The 19,550-nt window shown below is 34.1% G+C and overlaps 1 protein-coding gene across 6 annotated transcripts in view; it reads left to right on the forward strand.

Moving 5' to 3' along the window:
- LOC117214146 (doublesex- and mab-3-related transcription factor A2) overlaps positions 1-19,550 on the forward strand; it is a 94,168-nt gene that overhangs the window by 8,643 nt on the left and 65,975 nt on the right. For 5 of the 6 annotated variants that reach the window (XR_004488796.1, XR_004488795.1, XM_033459996.1 and 2 more), the window contains 3 exons: positions 180-766; positions 1,499-1,537; positions 2,600-2,834. Coding sequence is in view for 4 of the 6 variants with exons in the window: in XM_033459996.1 (XP_033315887.1) it covers positions 386-766; positions 1,499-1,537; positions 2,600-2,834 (655 nt within the window). In the remaining 2 variants the exon portion in view is untranslated. The remainder of the gene's footprint in view (positions 1-179; positions 767-1,498; positions 1,538-2,599; positions 2,835-19,550) is intronic. The other variant, XM_033460005.1, reaches the window with a different exon arrangement.

A 19,550-nucleotide genomic window follows, 5' to 3' on the forward strand; every position in this document is an offset into this window, starting at 1 on the left:
CATGTATCGATCGTGGAAAACGCCACAACCTTTCGGATCTTTTTATTCTAAAAGATATATTTTCTCTTTTTCGGTATAACTCCTAGTAGTTCTCGTAGATAGTAAAACATTAATTTGATTATTTGTAGCGCGATCTCACTTAATTATCTACAAAAATCCTGTCTTTTTTCATGTTGCAGAATGTGAAACTCGAATTGGATAGGAACGTACGGTACCGAGGATCGATTCTCCGCACCTCGAACGAATGATACATGTAATGTACATCCTTTCGACAAGCATAAAATATTAGAAGATTAACGAATCGACAGCCTAGCGTAGAGCTGTGCTTGGAGCATCTCTTCGAAATTATTCTTTGTGACGAGAAGACTTCGAATCGAGGTCACTTATGTACCGTGAAGAGAACGAGCAAAACAGAACCGCAAACCTGGTTCCCCAGCAGTCAAATGGTGCAAACACGTTTGAGCATCTGGAACATTCGCAGGACAGCATGGAAAACGGGGACGAGGTGGTTTCCACACGAGTCCAAACGGACGCATCGTCGTCCACCAACAGCACGCCAAGACCACGTGCACCACGAAATTGTGCCCGATGTCGTAATCATCGGCTGAAGATCACTCTAAAATCGCACAAGAGGTACTGCAAGTATCGTTATTGTAACTGTGAGAAGTGCAAGATCACAGCCGATCGGCAACGAGTGATGGCGCAGCAGACGAAGCTAAGAAGACAACTGGCGCAGGACGAAGTCAAAGTCAGAGCGGCAGAAGAGGTTAGTCTTTTTCTTTTTCTTTGTAAGTACACTGGCGAGCATATAGATAGCAATATTTTGTTTTCATAATTCGTATAAAATATGTACCGTTTATTCCTAAAGTAATATTATTACACTATAAAGTAAAATATTTACAAAGCTGTAATAACTAGTTAAATAATAAGAAGTGTTGTAGGTAAAAACATATCTGAAATGTATGAATAAAAAATTATTCGCTTTCTTGTTAGAAAGTATTTACTTACACCTATTTATATGCTTGCTAAGTATCTTTGTGAAAATATTTTGTTACTCATATTAGTGAGATGCTTTTATTTTTTTGAGATTTCTTAACATAGATAGTTTTTGAATACTTTATGAATTCTATGAATATCTCTTCTATAAATTTTATGCTATGTATACTATGAAAATATCTCTTTTCTAAATTTTACGAATTCTATGAGTATTCATCAATATTTGTGTATCTGTACAAATTAATTGAATATCTATACAAATTAAGATAAAATGCAGTCAATTCTTCTTAGATAGAATTATGTATTTGATATTCATGAGTTCTGTTCAGTTTAGAGTCGAAATGTATTTAATGGCTCTGATCGGAATTTCAAAATCTATAGGTTTCCTATTGTCTTTATAATTTTGTATTATTGCAGTAGATTTAGGATTTTAGATCTTTCACTACGCAGAATTGTATCGATATCCATATATTTCAATATTTTGTGTGTTATTAAATTGTAGAAATTGAAGAAGACGAAAGTTTGGAGATCATATGAAACAGTAGGTACATTTTTAATTTACATATTAGAAATACATACAGAATTTAAAATTTACGATATTATTTAAGATATAAAAACATCAATTTTTTATGTCTGCTTTCTACAATATAATAAACAGTATGTACTTGGTCACAATGTAAATTGAATGTTATACATATATCTATACATGCAATATATTTTATTTACTTAATATGTGAATATATCAATTAACCATTATACATATAAGAAAATATATATAATTGTAACTATGGTAAAATTAATTGGAGCTTCATTAATATCATCTAATTGATTGTAGTATATATAACACTTGAAATAAAAGTTTCATGCGATGTTTTATAATATTTGAATGAAGGTGGAATTTTCATTCAATCACGTATAAAAATACAACTTTAATTCGTATATAAATAACAACTATTTTTTAGAAAATTTACTTTAGAAATATTAACTAATACGTAATTTGGGTCTTTCTCTATTAAAAAGATTGCACAAAGTGACAAACTTTTACAACAAATTTAAACAATTTAAAGGAAATTGAAGAAAAGTATTTTTTAATTTTCCTAATCAAAATTAATCATTTTTATCGATAATTTTGTAAGTAGCTGTATTTATATATATATTTCCGTGTTTTCATCTTGCTCCATATACAATAACATTCAAGACTCCGCGTTCCATTTGAAATTGATGGATAGAAGGTATCGTTACTTCATACTCTCGTTTCACTTTTCCCGCCCAGACGTTCTAACTGTCATCACGTCTGACAAAGAGAGTAGGCCAGATTGTATAAAACTCACGGAACATGCATGCCTTTCAGAAATAAATCATCTGATTAAGGAGTACATTATTGGTCTGAACCTTTGAATCGCTGATACTGTAATTGCACGAACAGAATTGCGAGAGGCTATGATTATTTCGTATTTCATCACGCTCTTAACACCGGGTTAGGATACTTGTAATATAAGGAAAATTGCTATTATGTTTCCTGTATAGCTCTCAGCTGCTATAATTTCAAACAAGTCGCCTGTATCTTGTCAATCCCCTATCGTAATTGATCTTTCCTTAACAGGTGGATCCACTGCCATTTGGTGCAGAAAACGATCGAGTTTCGTCTATTCCTCAGCCAGCTATAAGTATCGAGGGTAGTTACGATAGCAGCAGTGGCGATTCACCGGTCAGCAGTCACGGTAGCAACGGCATACACACTGGTTTTGGTGGTGTCATCAGTATTCCTCCTTCCAGAAAATTACCGCCGATGCATCCCCATACCGCAACGATCTCCCACTTGCCGCAGTCGCTAACCAGTGAGTAGTAATAATCTTCCTACTATTATTCTATCTTTTGAGCATGCATATCGCTATTACGTACAATGAATCAGTTCCTGATATTGTGTATATTGTATTAATGATGTCAATGTATTTTGCTATAAACTTGCTTTCAAATAGAATATGCTTAGAACAATGTGCATAGAATTTGATATCAGACATTTATAGAGGTGACTACATAGTAAAATATTACTGCAATATATTTTACTAAGAATAAACTGCATTTTTAGTTTTTTGTGTAATAAAACCGCAAACTTCTTTAATGAAGCTTTAAAAGTTTCATTAAATATCACGTAAGCGCGTAATAATCAAGGACTATTGTTTGAGAAGCTCGTTTCGCCAATTCATTCGTTCTTCAACATCTTTCGAATCACAGAACATAAATTACCATTAAAATTTGAAAGCGTCCATTAACACAATATTTACAATACGGGATCGTAGTATGGTTCACGCTCCATTTGCATTACTAGGTCATTCTCGAGCAGTAATTTTAAATAATTTTTCATTGTTTCTATATTTTTGTTTAAATTTCGCTCTGCTTAAGAAAAATAAGGTAACACGAAGGAATAAAAAACTATTGGATGATATTCTAGAAACTTGAAAAAATATTTAAGAATTTTTTGGGATTTTTAAAACATAAAATCCTAAAAGAGACTGCATGGACTTAAACGAACCAGTATGCAGATGATGTCAGTAAAAATAAGATTACAGACGGAGGGGATGGGTATGGAAAGGATACATTTAATACGCATGCTCATAACCTATTTACTTCGATGTACTTGCCTGTTGATAAATATACATGTAATGTGTATGTAGATATGTACACATTGAAAACCGGGATTACCTACCTGTTGCTTGCGTTGACTTTCAGCTATGACTTTGAGCTCCCCTCTGCTTCACCTATGAAACTCACCCTCCATACATAGAGCAATTAGTTTCTATTGTTTTCATTATCTCGAGCTCAATAATAAGATTGGGAGCATTACCATTATACATACACATCTCGTTTCATGAAACGTAAAATTTGTTTATATACATTAGTATACATTATATTGAAAGTGATGGATTTCAATCCCATTAAATTATTCCAAATTCCATTTAACACATTAGCGCAGTACTGGTTTAAATTGTATGGGTTGTTTTGTTTGTTTCGAGTTTCTTTAAATCTCTTACATTAAAATAAAAATAAAAGTCCCTTAATACATTTTTTATACGGTTTTGATTACTCTGCTGTGCTTCGAGTAATTTCCTTAATCGCGATAGCGTTTTACGAATACTTAAATTATATTCAAAACTGAAACGATCATTTTCTTGACAAATTGCATAGAAGTCGAAATTTCGTTGATAAATTATTAGCCGTAGGTTATTTTAAAGTTGTTATAAATCAAACTGTTTCTGCGTATTTTAAGACGTACATGTATACCGATCGCTTATATTATTGCTAATTGTATCCTCGTGTTCATTAATTGCGTGGCTGTTGATTAATTTGGTTTTCAATCTGACTTTCCAAATATTCGTAATTCTAACCTGATAAGTAAAATCTATTTTTGGGTAAAGGAGAGATAATTGGATAAATGAACCGAATCATAAATTTAATTTGCATTTTATTTTTGATATATTTTTATTTATATATTTATTATATCGTTATATCTATTTTATTGATCCGAATTACATTTAAAATAAATCTGATTGTTTTGTAAAAGATATTACGAAGAAGTAATGAAGACATTTTATTACTTGAGAGGATGCATAAAGTGTGTGAATCGTTTACTGGTTAAAGAGCAATTGGTACTTTCTCGTTGCTACTTTCACATATTTGTATCGCGTGCTTTTGATAGGTAATCTTATTTCGCTTAAAACAGTGTACGTACATACTACTTACAAAGTATAAATGTTCAGATAGTTTGAAACTACTACAATTGAAAACAATCTCAACTACTTTCTTTCATTTCGCAGTTCCAACGTGTCAATCTTCAACCATTGGAAACTAGCGCTAAAACGAAATAATTATAAAAAAATTAACGACTAGATAAGAAGACCTCCCCTGTTGGAAGACTTTGAAACAAAGACCAGTATTCAGTAGTCGTTGTCAGAAGACTATTACTTAGCTGTGTATGCATATACGAGATATTATATCGATTGCAATTACCGTATAAAATATTATTTGAAGACGTTCAGTTAATGAAAGATCATTATTCTTCTCGAACACAATTCGACCACTATATTCCACTTCCTCGAATCGAACGTTTGTTACTGATTACCTATAGCTTTCGCGTCTTACGACTTTGACCGACGTCATCTTAACGACGAGAGACATAAAACGGACCAACTGGAGGAAGAATATTCTTATGGACCGAATCTTCAACGACGTAACTTCAAACAGACTACTATTAACTCCGTTTTACAAATGAACAAGCTTTTAGAGCGCAAATTTCAGATAGAGTAATCGATGTGTCTGAGTTTATAAATTGAACGGTTCATAACGCAAACGATTCTTGTCTATGTTTGATTGTAAAAGAAAAATAACGTTTTGTAGTATCTTTAATCTTTCTTCGATAGGTTTCACTATTGATGAGTTCGCGGCAATAAAGAGACCCAAAAGAAACTCCAATATTTAAATACACATTCTGTAGATAATTTATTATAATATCGATTTGCACCATGTTGCGAGTCTTCTTTCTGAATACTAGAATAGTTTTTTTTTTGTAGAAGATCGAAAAATTTGGCAAGAGCCGTGTTCATTGAAATACGATTCTCTTTAATTGTTAACGAGCTTTTTCAACGTGTTGTGACAAAATTATAACACGCGTCCTTCCACGCATATGTGATAATTTTTAAGTAACGATGTTAGAAAGTTGAGAAATTTATGATCGAAAGCGATCTTCGATTCGGAGATTCGGTAGCTCTAATTTGAACAAAAGCCTCGGAACGCTGGGTATAACCGAACGAACGTACTTATAACGTCGTTCACAGTGATCCCAACGAAATTCAAGCCACTCTTTCACTTGACAACCCGACCGAATGTTAACCCTGGGTTTACGAGCGTCCCCATTGGATGGTGAGTCGTTCGAAGCCGGCTAATATAATACGAACTTATAACCAAAGCCGAAACCTGGGAGCTCGCTCTTGCTTTTACGATCTGGCTCGTTTTTAAAAGTTATCGTTATTTTGCTCGCTTTCGGATGAAATAGTTTGTTCACGGACGTAAACGGTTCGAAGGAGGCTAAAGTCTGCGTGCGGACAAACCACACTAAAGTCGAATTGACGCGCCACCGGCTTGTTCCGATCTGTCTAGACGGATCTCAGCACGCGTCCCCTCACAATATCTCAACGAGATAATGCATGGACATGATGCTAAAATTTTTTACGAGTTTGAAACAACAATCAGCCACTCGTAACTATATTATTTCCTTTCAATGTTGTACGTTCGTTCATTCGTGAAGAAACTCCGATGTATGTTTTCTTTATCTGTGTACACATATCGATACTGCGTTCTGTTTTAATTCAGCTACCGATGAAACTAATGGCCAATTTTGTTTCAGTAACGTTGTTTTGCTTATCGAGCTACGTTCTGATAAAATGAAATGAATCCTTATTAGAAATAAATTCAAAATACGGGCTTGATCGATATCGCGTTGAGTATTAAAATTGCTTTCTTATAAGGAATGATAAATATCGCTGTTATATTCTTTTGCTGTGATCGTCGTATAACACATTCACCGAAATTGGGAATCTATTACTTTTTCTCTATGTTATCAATGCAATTTCGTTTATATCCCTCTTACAACCGGCTTTACACAAATAAAAGACTCGTGACTATTCCGGCCCCTCTAATAATCACTAATAATTTTTCTTTGATCTATGTCGTTGTTCCGTGGTCCTTGCATGGGACCCGACCGATCCAAATTTTATGGTAGTCGTTCTCATAAAGAGTCATAAATCTGTTAATTGATTTCCAACTGACACGTTTCCACGGATCCACGATGATGAAATTAATACAAAGGGCATGGCATCACTGTATCGTAGTTGGTAATGGAAAAGTGGCATGGATCCAGCGATATCATGAAAGGTTTGGTAGAAGCGAACGGAGCATAGGGAATCGTTCCTTTAGCGCAGGGGTGATCATAGCGAGTATATGGGGTTGTAAAGTCGGTCTTTACGAGCTTGCACTTTGAAGGTATCGAACATGAACTTTTAATAACGCGTGGTTCGTTGTTACGCCGAAGAAGGATATGTTTGGTGAAAACGTAACGTCAATTCACCAACTGTACGTGTACAGAGGACGTTGCGCCGTCGCCATTTTGAATCCCATGTGAAGTCGTGCGTCTCGGCCATCTGACGCGTGACACTTACAACTTGCAACTGCCTGTTCTCATAGTTACTTCTCCTTTTTAAGGGGTCTTTTATAAATAGTGCCCCTTTCTTTCTCTACTTTACAAGACACGCATTTGTCAAGTGAGCACGTTGAAAAGCATTTAGTAAAAACCCCTGAACTTCATTGAGAATATTTCTACTTTTAATAGATAATAAGAGTCTTTTTCATACTAGCATGATGCGCCGTAGAGATAGTAACTTCTACGTTTGTTTTATCGAATAAGCATGTCAGAGTAGATTCTATTTACGAAACAGAGCTTTTATCACATCACATCATGAATTCCAGGTAACCCATGCGACACGAAATATATGGAATATTTTAAAGCGGGCCGCGAGCAGAATTTATTCGCTCGTGATAATATTTTACAAGCGAGATAATTTCTGTATCGAGTAATTAGTAGTTCCGTGCGTGCAAAGGGACTTGTGAAATACAAGAGAGAAAAAGGCATAGTAAGTGGCGTAGTATGGGAGAAGTAACGTACGATCTTCATAGGCAGCTAGCCTGAGTTTAATCTGTCAATAAAATCAGAGCATGGTTCTTAACGTACAGCAAGCGTTTGATCGATTGTAGTAGAGATTAATGTTCAGAACTAGATCGTGCAAGATCTAGTTGATTGCTTAGCAAGAAACATTAATTCTTCGAATAACATACACGATTTCTACAAAGATAACACTGCTGATAATAGGACGGATTTAATGCTTTTTTTAATGCTTCCGTCTTCGTGTACATGTTTCTTCCAGCATGTTCCAACCATCGTCGTACGATGCTGCCGATCGTGCGGCACGTTAGCATAATGCAATTAGGAGACCATAATATATACGTAATATAGACATACATGTATGATGTTATGTTTGTCGAATATATGTGTACCGGCTTAATTCTTGACCAAACATGTTCAAACTCAATTTTCCCCAAAATAAGATTTAAAACGCAAAACTTTTATGCTATATTGGCGAATATAAAATAACTTTTGTCGATTCTCTAATCCTGTGTAGCTACGAATTATGAATTTCGAAAGATTTGGAAATTCACGTTATGTTTGACAATTTTTTAAACTCGATTTCTTCGACAATAGTTTCCAATACGATTCAGTTATTCTTGATTTCCCCTTATTTTGAGCCGTAGAATGCTCGAATGTCTCCTTAATTTCATTTGTACTACGATGTACAATTTACGATCGTTCTAATATCGATGGGAAACTTGAAACACGAGTTTACGCTCGAGTTACTATCTTTCTAAGAATACGAGTACGATAATCGAAGTAGAACGGTTTTGTGGTTTGTCTGAAAAAAAAAATTTTTCACTTTTGTCACGAAACTCTTGAAATTTTTATGACTTCTGACCTTCGCTCGTAACAATCACCTTCTCGAAATCCTAACTCGTAAATCTTTGTATCGGGCCGGAGTCGGCTCCTTTCTTCCTTTTCAGCTACCGCGATCGATGACGTACACATTGACCACTTACAAACTCTCATCAATTATTACCCTTTTATAGACCTTTGGTACGTTGAACTAAACGCCGAAGGGGTAGCCTCTCTTATTACACGAAATAGCATGGCGCAGTGTTTTCAGGGGTCGTGTGGCACTGTGGGGTAGCATTTACGAGTTTCTTGGGTTACCGTTCTAGTGCGTGGTGTCATGGATACAACTGAGGATAGGTCAGGACATGGAAATCCATCTTAAGCACCGTGATCCTCTCGATTTACTCGTTGAAACGATCGAGGTTGGTTTTTGCTGTAAGTGGTGTGATGAGTCAGTTTTTCGGACAAATTTATTTATCGACGAATGACTCTGTTGCATATCTCTTTGCATAATATCGTTACGTAATTAATAATTACGTTCGATTAAAATAATTTATTTATTTTCTCTGTTGTAGAGAAATGAGTTTTATATTTCAGGGCGTAAAATATCTTACGTAAAATAAATTATTTACGTAGATAAAATATTTTAAGCGACCTTATATTAGTTCAGATGAAAATTCTCCCCTTAAGTAAAGATGTAAATTAATAAACAAAAAATGACATTGTATGTAGATACCTATATTCATAAAAGAGATTAGCGTAGTTAGTCATATAGCGTCTTACTTTGATCGATGATAGTAGAAAGATTCCTTAATGATTCAAACACGGAACAAGTTATTATAATACACTTACACGAACAAAGAACGTATAAGACGGGTGGTTTATGGCTTCATTGTATAAACACTATTAACAACCAATAATTTCACGATTAGTTCGGAGCGAATAATGACTGTTCCTCCCTTCACGCGAAGATACTCTGTATAAGGGGAATGCAATTTACGATTAACACTTCTGTAATACAATTTGTTTGCGTTACGCTACTACTTTGTACAATAAATTGATCGACGCAGTCTTCATAGATGAATTATTTAATGTTATCGAACAGCTTAGACAACATAGCTCCTAGAAGCAAATTTCACAATAAATAGTTAATTTAATTGTTACGAATAATTGTATACTTTGCACATTGCATCATTGCACTTTAGAAAAAAAGCATGATCCTACGAATATAGTACTCTTTGAATCATTCATCTTTCCCCTTTGACATTTTTCTGTAATTGCAGCGGTAACGGAGTCATAGCATGAAACAGTTACGTAGATCACCCCTGTACATATAGTATAACAAAGAATGATTCTTTAATACTTTGATGATACCCTCTAACAAAGATGATAACGACTTTATAGGAATCATACTCAACTTTAGTACTCAACGCGCTATCGATCAAGCCCGTATTTTCTACAATGTTATTTCGAGTTTGATATCTAACAGGTACTTTGTACGCTTTTACGTCAGGTTTCGTTGCATTTTGACGGACTATAAACGAAGCTATAAGTATGCTGTAACGTTACTAATTTTGCGATATGTTTCTTAAATGTATTGCGCTTGTCGAATTAATGTATAAATTACAGAACAGTATGAATACCTATTTTGTGAAAAGGTATGTAGAAACTTTCACGGTTTCGATATTATGCATGCATTTCAATATATCAAATGCATGCGGATTCAGCGCGTTTAAAATTGTCACCTTCGGTTTAGAACTTGTACATTTGATGAACATTGTTTTACAGTAACAATTATTCAGTTTTTATTATTATTGCATTATTTAGCTTTTGCAGCAACGTTCTCGATTTGATACCTACTACATGTTATCCTAGCTAAACATCGTAACTGGGGAAAAGGCAGTTTCACAAACGTAACTGATTAGAAATTAGAAAGTAACTCTATAAAACTGGCAACTACTTGGGAAAGTAATTTTAGTCACTGTCAACCACAAGTCATTGAAACAGTTCAGCAGCTCCAATTTATAATACTTTGACAATATTTTGATACGTTACATAATTAAATAAATGTGACACGTACACATTAGTATGGTTTTGTTAATAATTTGCATTGTATGTCATAGCATTTTAACGAAATAGATTTATTCTTGTGAAATATTCTCTATTTATTCTCTAGTAGAGAGAATTATATTTATATTTGAATGAATTTAAGAAAGAAGATCAACTAAGCTATGAAAGATCATTTCTACAGTTCTACAAAACTGATATGTACTAAAGTTTAATTTTTTCTATATTTTATACTTGTATTTTTTATATTCTTAATGTCATATTCGTTCAATTACCTGATTTAATCACTACAGCTTGCATTTTATGAAAATATCAGACAATTAAGCGTTAATAGGTCCACTTTTAGCTTCCCGTTTCGTTTTACACATCGATACTTTTACTATTTTTGGACTGCTTCTTACTTATTCTCCAGCATATATAGACCAACATTAAATATTCCAACGCGCTTTCTATTTTCTCTAACGTAGGTAGTTTAACTCGAACGCATATCCGATAAAGCCGATGATTTTCTTACTCCCGGCAATATAAATGTAGTGTAAAGTTATGAGTAGGAATTAAAAATTCAAACATAAGCATCTATTTCCCCAGTTGTTTCTCGTGGGCCAAGTTTTCTCGTTAACGTCGGTGCCACTTTCACGAATTACCCCAAATGCCGAAGGAATTATTCGTTGCCGCATATATTGCATCTCTGTGACGCGTAAATTCGATAGAAAGTTCTTTTATGCCGAGATGATCTCTTTTAATGTTTAGACTTCGATTGTCTGCAAACACTTTTCCCCGTTTCCTACGGATTTTAGTCCGCGTTCCAGGAAAACGTCCGGCTTCTAACCTGGACTATCCCAGGGATTCAGTTTATAACCGTAGACTCTACGAGGTTTTATTATGCCTCCCTTTCTCTTTCCCTCGGCCGACGCGACGCATCGTTACGTCACCCTCCGATCCTCCTAAACGATCTTCCCACTATCGCGGATTGAAAGTTAATACGTTCATTATTTATACGTTTTGACAATTATGAGCGAAGGATTTATCGTATTTACGCGATGATGATTGTTCATTCCTTGTTAATACCTTCAGGGCGGAATCACTTAGCTTGTGAAAGAAAGTTCTTTTTTTTATTAATTACCAATAATAGACACATGTCTCTTCAAGTAGTTTCGTAAAGAAGACATAATATATTTAAAAATTTGACAGTAGTTTTATTGGAAACAAATACATTTATCGGTCAATTAATTAATCACTCGCTAAAGTACAATGTTGCGTTTAGGTCAAAGAGATTCGATTGAAATATAAATTGAGATTTCTCGTTTTCAAGCGTCTATTTTCTAATACATATGTGCTATTTGATAATAATAAATGGTCACCGCTTGTTTTCTGTTATATTTTTGCGCTTCTTCACTGCGCATTTTCACTCCATTCGAAATCTGTACATACCAATCCACTCCATTACATTCCATTTCGTATTGGTGAAAATAAACTCAAATTACAATTCACATTTGAAATTTCTGTAACAGCACGTGCCTAACATAAATGCACTGTGCATGCGCGTTGAATCTCTAATCAGCACTACAATCTGCCCAACGAAGCGAGACTAGAGACATTCGATTGTCTCTGATCGGCAATCAATAGCCGCAGCAATTACGATTTGTTTATGTCTACTCCTTCGTCTCGTTAGACGGTTTTATAGTTGTAAATGTGAAAGAGAGATAACCTAGATTAGATTACTCGTTTGATAAACTAATAGCAACGTAAATGAACAATCTTATTCGTGGCAAGAGTTTTTTTTTTATAGAAGAAAGTATTTTTATAAACAAAGAGTAGATAAAATTGGTATTTTTAAAATAATAAAATATCCTTTGAATGTCATTTATAAGTTGTACTTGAACATTTTTTCATACAAACTTTAATATATGTGTTTAATATATGTACCCACGTGTATCGAAGAAGATCGTAATAATAAAAATATTATTTTCAATATATACGCGTTATCGCGTGCGAGTATCATCAGATATTTACTTGATCTTTCCCCTCATTTTTCCTTTCAGTAAAACAAGGACATTATTTAATAGTAATAATAATAATAATATCAGAGTATCTTAGAATTCATTTCGCATACTCTTTCCGACTTTTTTCTTTTGAGCGAAATTTTCCGCTTGCCTGACTCGTTTCTAACCGATGATTGACAGGTATACAATACATGCAACTGCTGGCAAGCTGAGTGCAAAGTGTATAAATAGGTAACTGCAAGTATTTAAATGTAAATAAGAACGCGAAGCAGGTCGAAGTAAAGTAACTGCGGTTACATTTAAAGCTTTCTGTTGCTCGGCTACACAATGTATGTCACGTGATGCTACCGTAGTTACCAGAAAACTTTGCATTAAAATATCGATTGCATGTGTTTCGTCCATTGTACCGAGGCATACGTTTTTTAATATCAGATCGTTTACGTAAATACTCCATTCTAGATACAACTGCGATAAATCCATAAGTACTTATTATATACAGGCGATGAATGTTCATCAAGTTATACTCGTCAAATTGTGTTGACGTCGATTTCTATTCCTTCGAAGGTGTATTCTTTAACTTTAAAAAGAAACGATTCTATGTTTTGTTCTATGTATAAAGCAAATGTTGTTCATAGTATATATTTTGTTTATTATATCTTAGCCAATTTAACAACATTAGGAAGTAATTAAAAACTGTAATAATATACAATGAATCATACAAGTATTTTACATTAGTTATATATAAAAATATAAAATTTTATTCATTGTTAAGCTAAATTTAATAATACCGTGTTTTTTTCCACTGAAACTTCAGTTAATATGAAAATACTGATAAGAATATATATATATATATATATATATATATAGTTACATTCTTGTGTAAATACATAAATGCTGCCAAGTATTTGCAAAAGCGATTAAGTAAATACATACCTGTAGGCTGAAGCTAAAACTGCAATACTATTTGAAATATAAATAAATTACTAATGCTTGCTAATCCCTTAGCTTGTAATTTGATTAGAACTGATATGAAATATAAACCGATTGCTGAAACAATTAAATCTAGGAACGTAAATAACGAAGATTAAATTTCCTCTGTACGATATAATTATTTTTATATTTCTCATTGATTTTGTTTTTTATTATGGCAATTCGAATCCCCATAAAGGCACTAATCTGCAGTGGATTAATTTCAGTTATTTTCCCTAACTACGAATTCAACGGTGGAAAAAATGTAAGCTAAATTGCACAAAGAGACAAAGTAACATTTCTCATACGTCAAGCGTTCGTTTCCTGGCGTGACAAGCTTCGTCGTCTTCGGTATCGCGTGTTCAGTCAGAAGAATCGATCGATGTTACTAAACGTACTTGGAAATCATCAATACTTAACTGTTCTTGGATTTTTACGCGTAAAAAGTGTAGGTTGTTTGATGTAATTATATGCATACTATGAAAAGTACAAGACTGATAATGCATGAGACAGCTTATGACTTTTTTTTAGTATGTACGTATATGTTAGCAAAAATATACGATATAATAGACAAGATAAGGAACATTAATGTTCTGAGTCTCGTGCATTATTAAAATCTATTTTGAATAGGCGAACTTAACGAATTGTTAATGTCCCCCTAATGTTATATAGCAAAATATAATTTTAACTAATTAATTTTTTTGCCGTTCATAGCAATATTTTTTTCCTAAACTCTCTTTTGATTTATCTTGATCTTAAGAACATAATGTGAAAAATTTGACATTCATAGTAAACGGATTGACTATTAATAGACTTAAATATAGTTTTTCACTCTCTTGTTAAAGGCAAATTAGTATCATGCAGAGCTTCCTACTTGCTGTATATCGAAGGTGACTTTAAAATTTCAGTTACTTAACAACTGCAGCTAAATATAGTATAATAGGATATTCCTAGACTGACATTGTAACGAATATGTATAACTTTGTCTTTCTCTGTTTCTTCAGATGAAACTGTCGTGCCAATTAAATTAATCCTTTGGCAGTGTAACAAAATAACGGAGAATTTAAAATGCATGGCTTAGATAATACATAATTATATATTTTCTTATCGCCAAGGTTGCTTGAATTTTTCCTTGATATTTCTAAAATAATCTAAAAATAATGTTTTTATAAAATACTTAGTTTCAACTTTTTAAAAATATTAGTAACTACGCTGCGTATTATGACACTTCAGATGTGAAACTTACGCTGCTACGCTACTTTATAGTTACAGCGTGAATGAGGTAAACAATTAATTTTAGTTAGTTATATATGACTATACGATCATCATGCTTTAAATGAACTAATAAAATTCGTAACTTTTTATATCTTTTCCTTTATCATTAACAGTGAAACAAAGTATTCGAAAGAAACACTTAATCCTAGTAAAACTATGCAATTTTTATCTGTTGGAACCTTATAATTATACTTTCTTCAGAATAGAGAGATATTCTATCACGTACGATTGAGTTAACGAGGGAGTTATATTTACTGGAATATGTGCTTAGAAACACAATCGATCACTGTAACCGCAGAAATGGTTGTAGGATACGAACTGATGCTTTTGTTTACCGCTTATACATTTTGTAGTAGTATAGCACAAACGGTTCATCGACATTCAAAGTTATTCGATTTTTCGCGGATGTTTGGTAAATCAAGTTTTTCTAAGTTGGGTACATTTAATACGAAATACTATTTAATTAATAATGGAGTCGTATAGATTTCTTAATACGAATCGAAAAACTACTACAAGGCATATAAAAATATTTCTAGAAATGCTATTGGTGGATTAGATTAGAAGTTAGCTTCATTTTTGTTTATTGTATATTTTTTGTTAGCGAATCAGAAGAAAACTACGTAAATAAAACCTTATCTTGTATGGCCATTATATGTCGACACATTCTAATTGAGCATACTATTTGATAAAGAGAAGCTATTTGTAAATATTTCAAATTATGTAACAGATAAACTCGCGCAAGTTGCAAACTATTGCTCATTGATCACTTTTCACGAAAGTAGATCCATCTCTTAAATTAATTGCCAGTAACAGAGACGAAAAATAATATTTTACGAGAAAAATAATTAAGAAGGTAGTACTCCTGCTTTGGAAAATTAAATAATTGAAAAAATAATAACCATGATAAATTAGAAATGTTGTAAGTTATCAGCAACCATTGACGAACCAAAAATCTATGCAATTTCATCGTCAATCGAACAATGCTCCTTGTAAATAATTTTAAACTTGATATTAAAAAACTATATGTACGAATAACGCGTGAAATATCGATGCGTGTGGCCTTTTCATGCTATACATAGATCTATCCTCAATATGCAATAACACCGTTCGTGACAGTATCTGTTGCAATGGTACTCTTGAAGTTTCTTGCTTTGAGTTTAATACATAGCTCAAAGAAAAGTTATTTACGTGAGCTTTTTACGTTATTAGACAGTTGTTTGAAATGTCGAAGTAGCGTTTCAAACGAAAGCTTTACGATATTCAAACGAATATGCAATGCCCAGTATTTGTGCTTGTTATTGCTGTTATGAGCTTATGTGCATATATATATACGTCCTTTATCACTGCTAATTATTCTACAACTAAGTTAATCCTTCTATTTTCTCGGTACTATTACATAGGTGCACATTCATATTTCGAATTGTGAAGTAGAATATTACTTTCGTGTTATTTTTAGAAAGTAACTACATAAATAGAGTTTCATTTCACTTATCAATAATTCTTATACGTTTCTAAATGTTAAAATGTTTGTGCAATGGATAAATTACAAATATTTGTGGCTGCTAAATAAGTTAGTAAGGAACGAAAGAATTGATTCGCGTGTATCTTAAACTATCGACTCTGGATCTAAATCAGTCTTAAAAACAGCGTGGTTGTAGTTTGCAAGGTTTTGGTCAACCCGCCTGAAGGAAGGGTGGATTGTAAAGTTGGTCACAGTCTAGTGACTCGGGTCGGATCTCTTTTACGAGGCGACAGGGTTAAATGATCTGTCACTTTCACCCTCGCTGTATCTGCTCTGCTCAGTGGGCAGCTTACTACTATCACAAGAATGCCATAAAATATTATAGCTCCCATCAGTGTTGGCGATCCACACTTGCACATCAAGCAAGTAACTTACGACTCGTATTTCCGCGCTATCACTCTTTCTTTTCTATGAATGTCTTCCTTTTATCATGTTGTCCTTTAACTGCTTTTATTCCTTATTTGTACACCTACTTACGTGTTAAAGCGAATTAAGATATCGCAAGTTAAACCTACAGAGGCTATAAAATTTTGAAGCTCCGTTCAAAAGGTGTATGCCTTCTGCCTTATAGAGTATCAATTTTGAAAGCTCATTTTAATTTATCGTATCATAATTTCGAACGTTTTTACTGTCCTTGCTTTTATGATAAGATTAGATCAAGCCAGGAAGTAGGTAAAAGTGTAAAAGGTAGATATATGATGATTTTTAAAGCGGACTACTTTCAGGATACTTTCAAGGCTTCAAGCATACAAGATATGTATATATATATATATATATATATATATATAAAAGCCTTTCACTTGCTCTCAGATAAATTTTACCTTTACTATAATTTCGATCTCGGTTATAATTTGTTTTACTTATACTTGTCGGTTTATAAAAGTGACCTCGATTTCTAGTGTACCACATCTTTTTTCAAATATATGCGACAAAATGATTCGATTCTTCTCCAATCCTCTATAGTGATCGATATCCCGGTAAAATTCGAGCGTTTTGTCAACGAGTGTTCCGGTTACCGAAAATCTACTGTAGTTACATCAAATATATGGACAAAATAAAATCGGATCACAAAGATCCTCGCGTGCTTTCTCTAATTCTCCGATAAAATCGGAAGAAAAATCTCGCAGAAGGGTAGAGAATTGCAGTGAAAGGAACGCGGGCAAGCCGAGCCGGTTGATTTTCGTTGTTGCATAGCGCTGCCGCCGCGTCAGCCAACATCTCATGTCCAAAGAGTCCTAAAATCTTTACGGCCTTCTACTTACTTCTACTGTGCACCCGGAGGGCAACGATCTTCACGGCATCTCGGCCAGCCTTCACAGGGGTGTTTATGGTCTTTCGCTCTCTCGACTTGCATTGTACGTGGTGTGTCCGCGGAACGCTAGTATGTCTGCGTGTAAGATCGCTAGTTCGTCGCGACGCGGCATGTCGGGCGTCGCGTGACGTCATCGTTTTCATTTCACGAAACTGTTCGTCCAGCCACGGAGGTGTACGCTTACTTATTGCTAACTTTTTTATTAATTAAGAAGAAATTAGTGATCAGAATCAATCTTCGAGAACCAAGTACATAACTATTTGGCAAGTGAACGAATCGAGTATATAAAATAAGCTAATGAGAATGACGTGTAATGTCATCACATATTTTATCGCAGGTGCACTGCGAAATCATATAACAAAGTCGTTATTACAAAGTGAAAATTGTCTTGCAAGTTAATAACAAATAAAAAGAGAACTAATAGTAAATTACGATAAAAAGCAACGATAATAAAAAGATACAGGGGATATTAGGATAACGAAAATTACTTTGCTAGCTTATTCAGAAGAATTTACCAGGTACATACATTTTTCAATCTATTATCTAAGATCTGCTTTAACTATCGTACAAACATCGCACATGCGTATCCCAAGTAATTTTTTAAAACGAACGAGGAATACGTTCGTCTGTTTGCAAGCAATGGCCAAAAGCGAGCAAGGATTTTATGCGAACGCTTGACAGGATAGAATTTTACTGCTTCCGAAATGTCGTGTCTCGTAAAAGCTGCCGCGTTCACGACCGTTCCTTCATTCGGCTCTTTCCACTGGAACTTATTGCGATTTCACGTTGACTATTTTTATAGGCGAAGAAGAATTGTTGCAAAGGGTTTCGGTTATACCGTTTTTATTGAAATACACGTAAAACGTCAAGTACAAAGCTTCCAGTGTAGCGAGGGGTTGCGTAGGCGATACGTCTGTAACTTTCCTTTGCTACGATCCTCTTGTCTTTAAAATGTCGATGGATACGTTAAAGTAGATATTAAAGAAGTTTCTGGATAGAAAACTTCTATTACGAATGAAGAGGATGTGTAGGCTCTACAGGATGTAGGCTCAAGAGGATGTGAAATCTTGTTCACAGTTAGCAATAAGTATTTCGTTTGAGCGGTTTGATTCTGTTTCATCAATAATTTTTAAGCGCGTTACAAGTATGTATTAACATTGATTCCAAATAAGGAAGAAAATATATTTGTTATGAACCTACGTAACTCAACTGCAATCGTTTTATTTTTATTCAGTATTCATTATTTAGTTCTAACAGACACATTTCTGACAAAATGAAGATTTTACAAAATTCTTTTATTCCTTATACTCTTCTTCGAACAATTTTCATAAATATCAATTAATCAATTCCTTTTACTCTATAGGCACCGCTAAAACTTCATGTCCCGCGATTTCTCAGTCTAAACTTTCAATTCAACGACCGTTTTCCTATTTTACCCAGAGAAACTTAATCATCGTTGGGAAGCGATAGCGAGAAAGATTATTTTCATACGTTCGTCTATGCTAAATGAAATAATAAAAAAGATTTTTTTGTAACATGATCAAAAGGCGTGCCGCAAGAGTGCTGAAAGTCTGAAAGCTTTTGTTTCGGCTGGCAAGAGAACATCGGCCCAGTGAATGATACTCGGTGCGATACGACGTGTCTTTTGTCATTGAAACGGCCCCTCATCGGTGTATAGGCCAGGGTTTCAATTACGTGGCGATACAACGGTATCATTGCTACAAAGCCCGTTTCTAAAACCATCCCTCGTGAGAGCTATGTGTGCCGCGATGTATGTCCATCGAACACACGACCAGTGGTCGAAATGTAGACGGGGGTTTCGCGTTCCTCTATGTAACACGAGATCCTCGCAGGGATCATCAAGCTGGAAAT

The sequence above is a fragment of the Bombus bifarius genome, unplaced genomic scaffold (assembly GCF_011952205.1).
Source record: "Bombus bifarius isolate JDL3187 unplaced genomic scaffold, Bbif_JDL3187 scf7180000007970, whole genome shotgun sequence".
NCBI classification, from domain to species: Eukaryota; Metazoa; Arthropoda; class Insecta; order Hymenoptera; family Apidae; genus Bombus; species Bombus bifarius.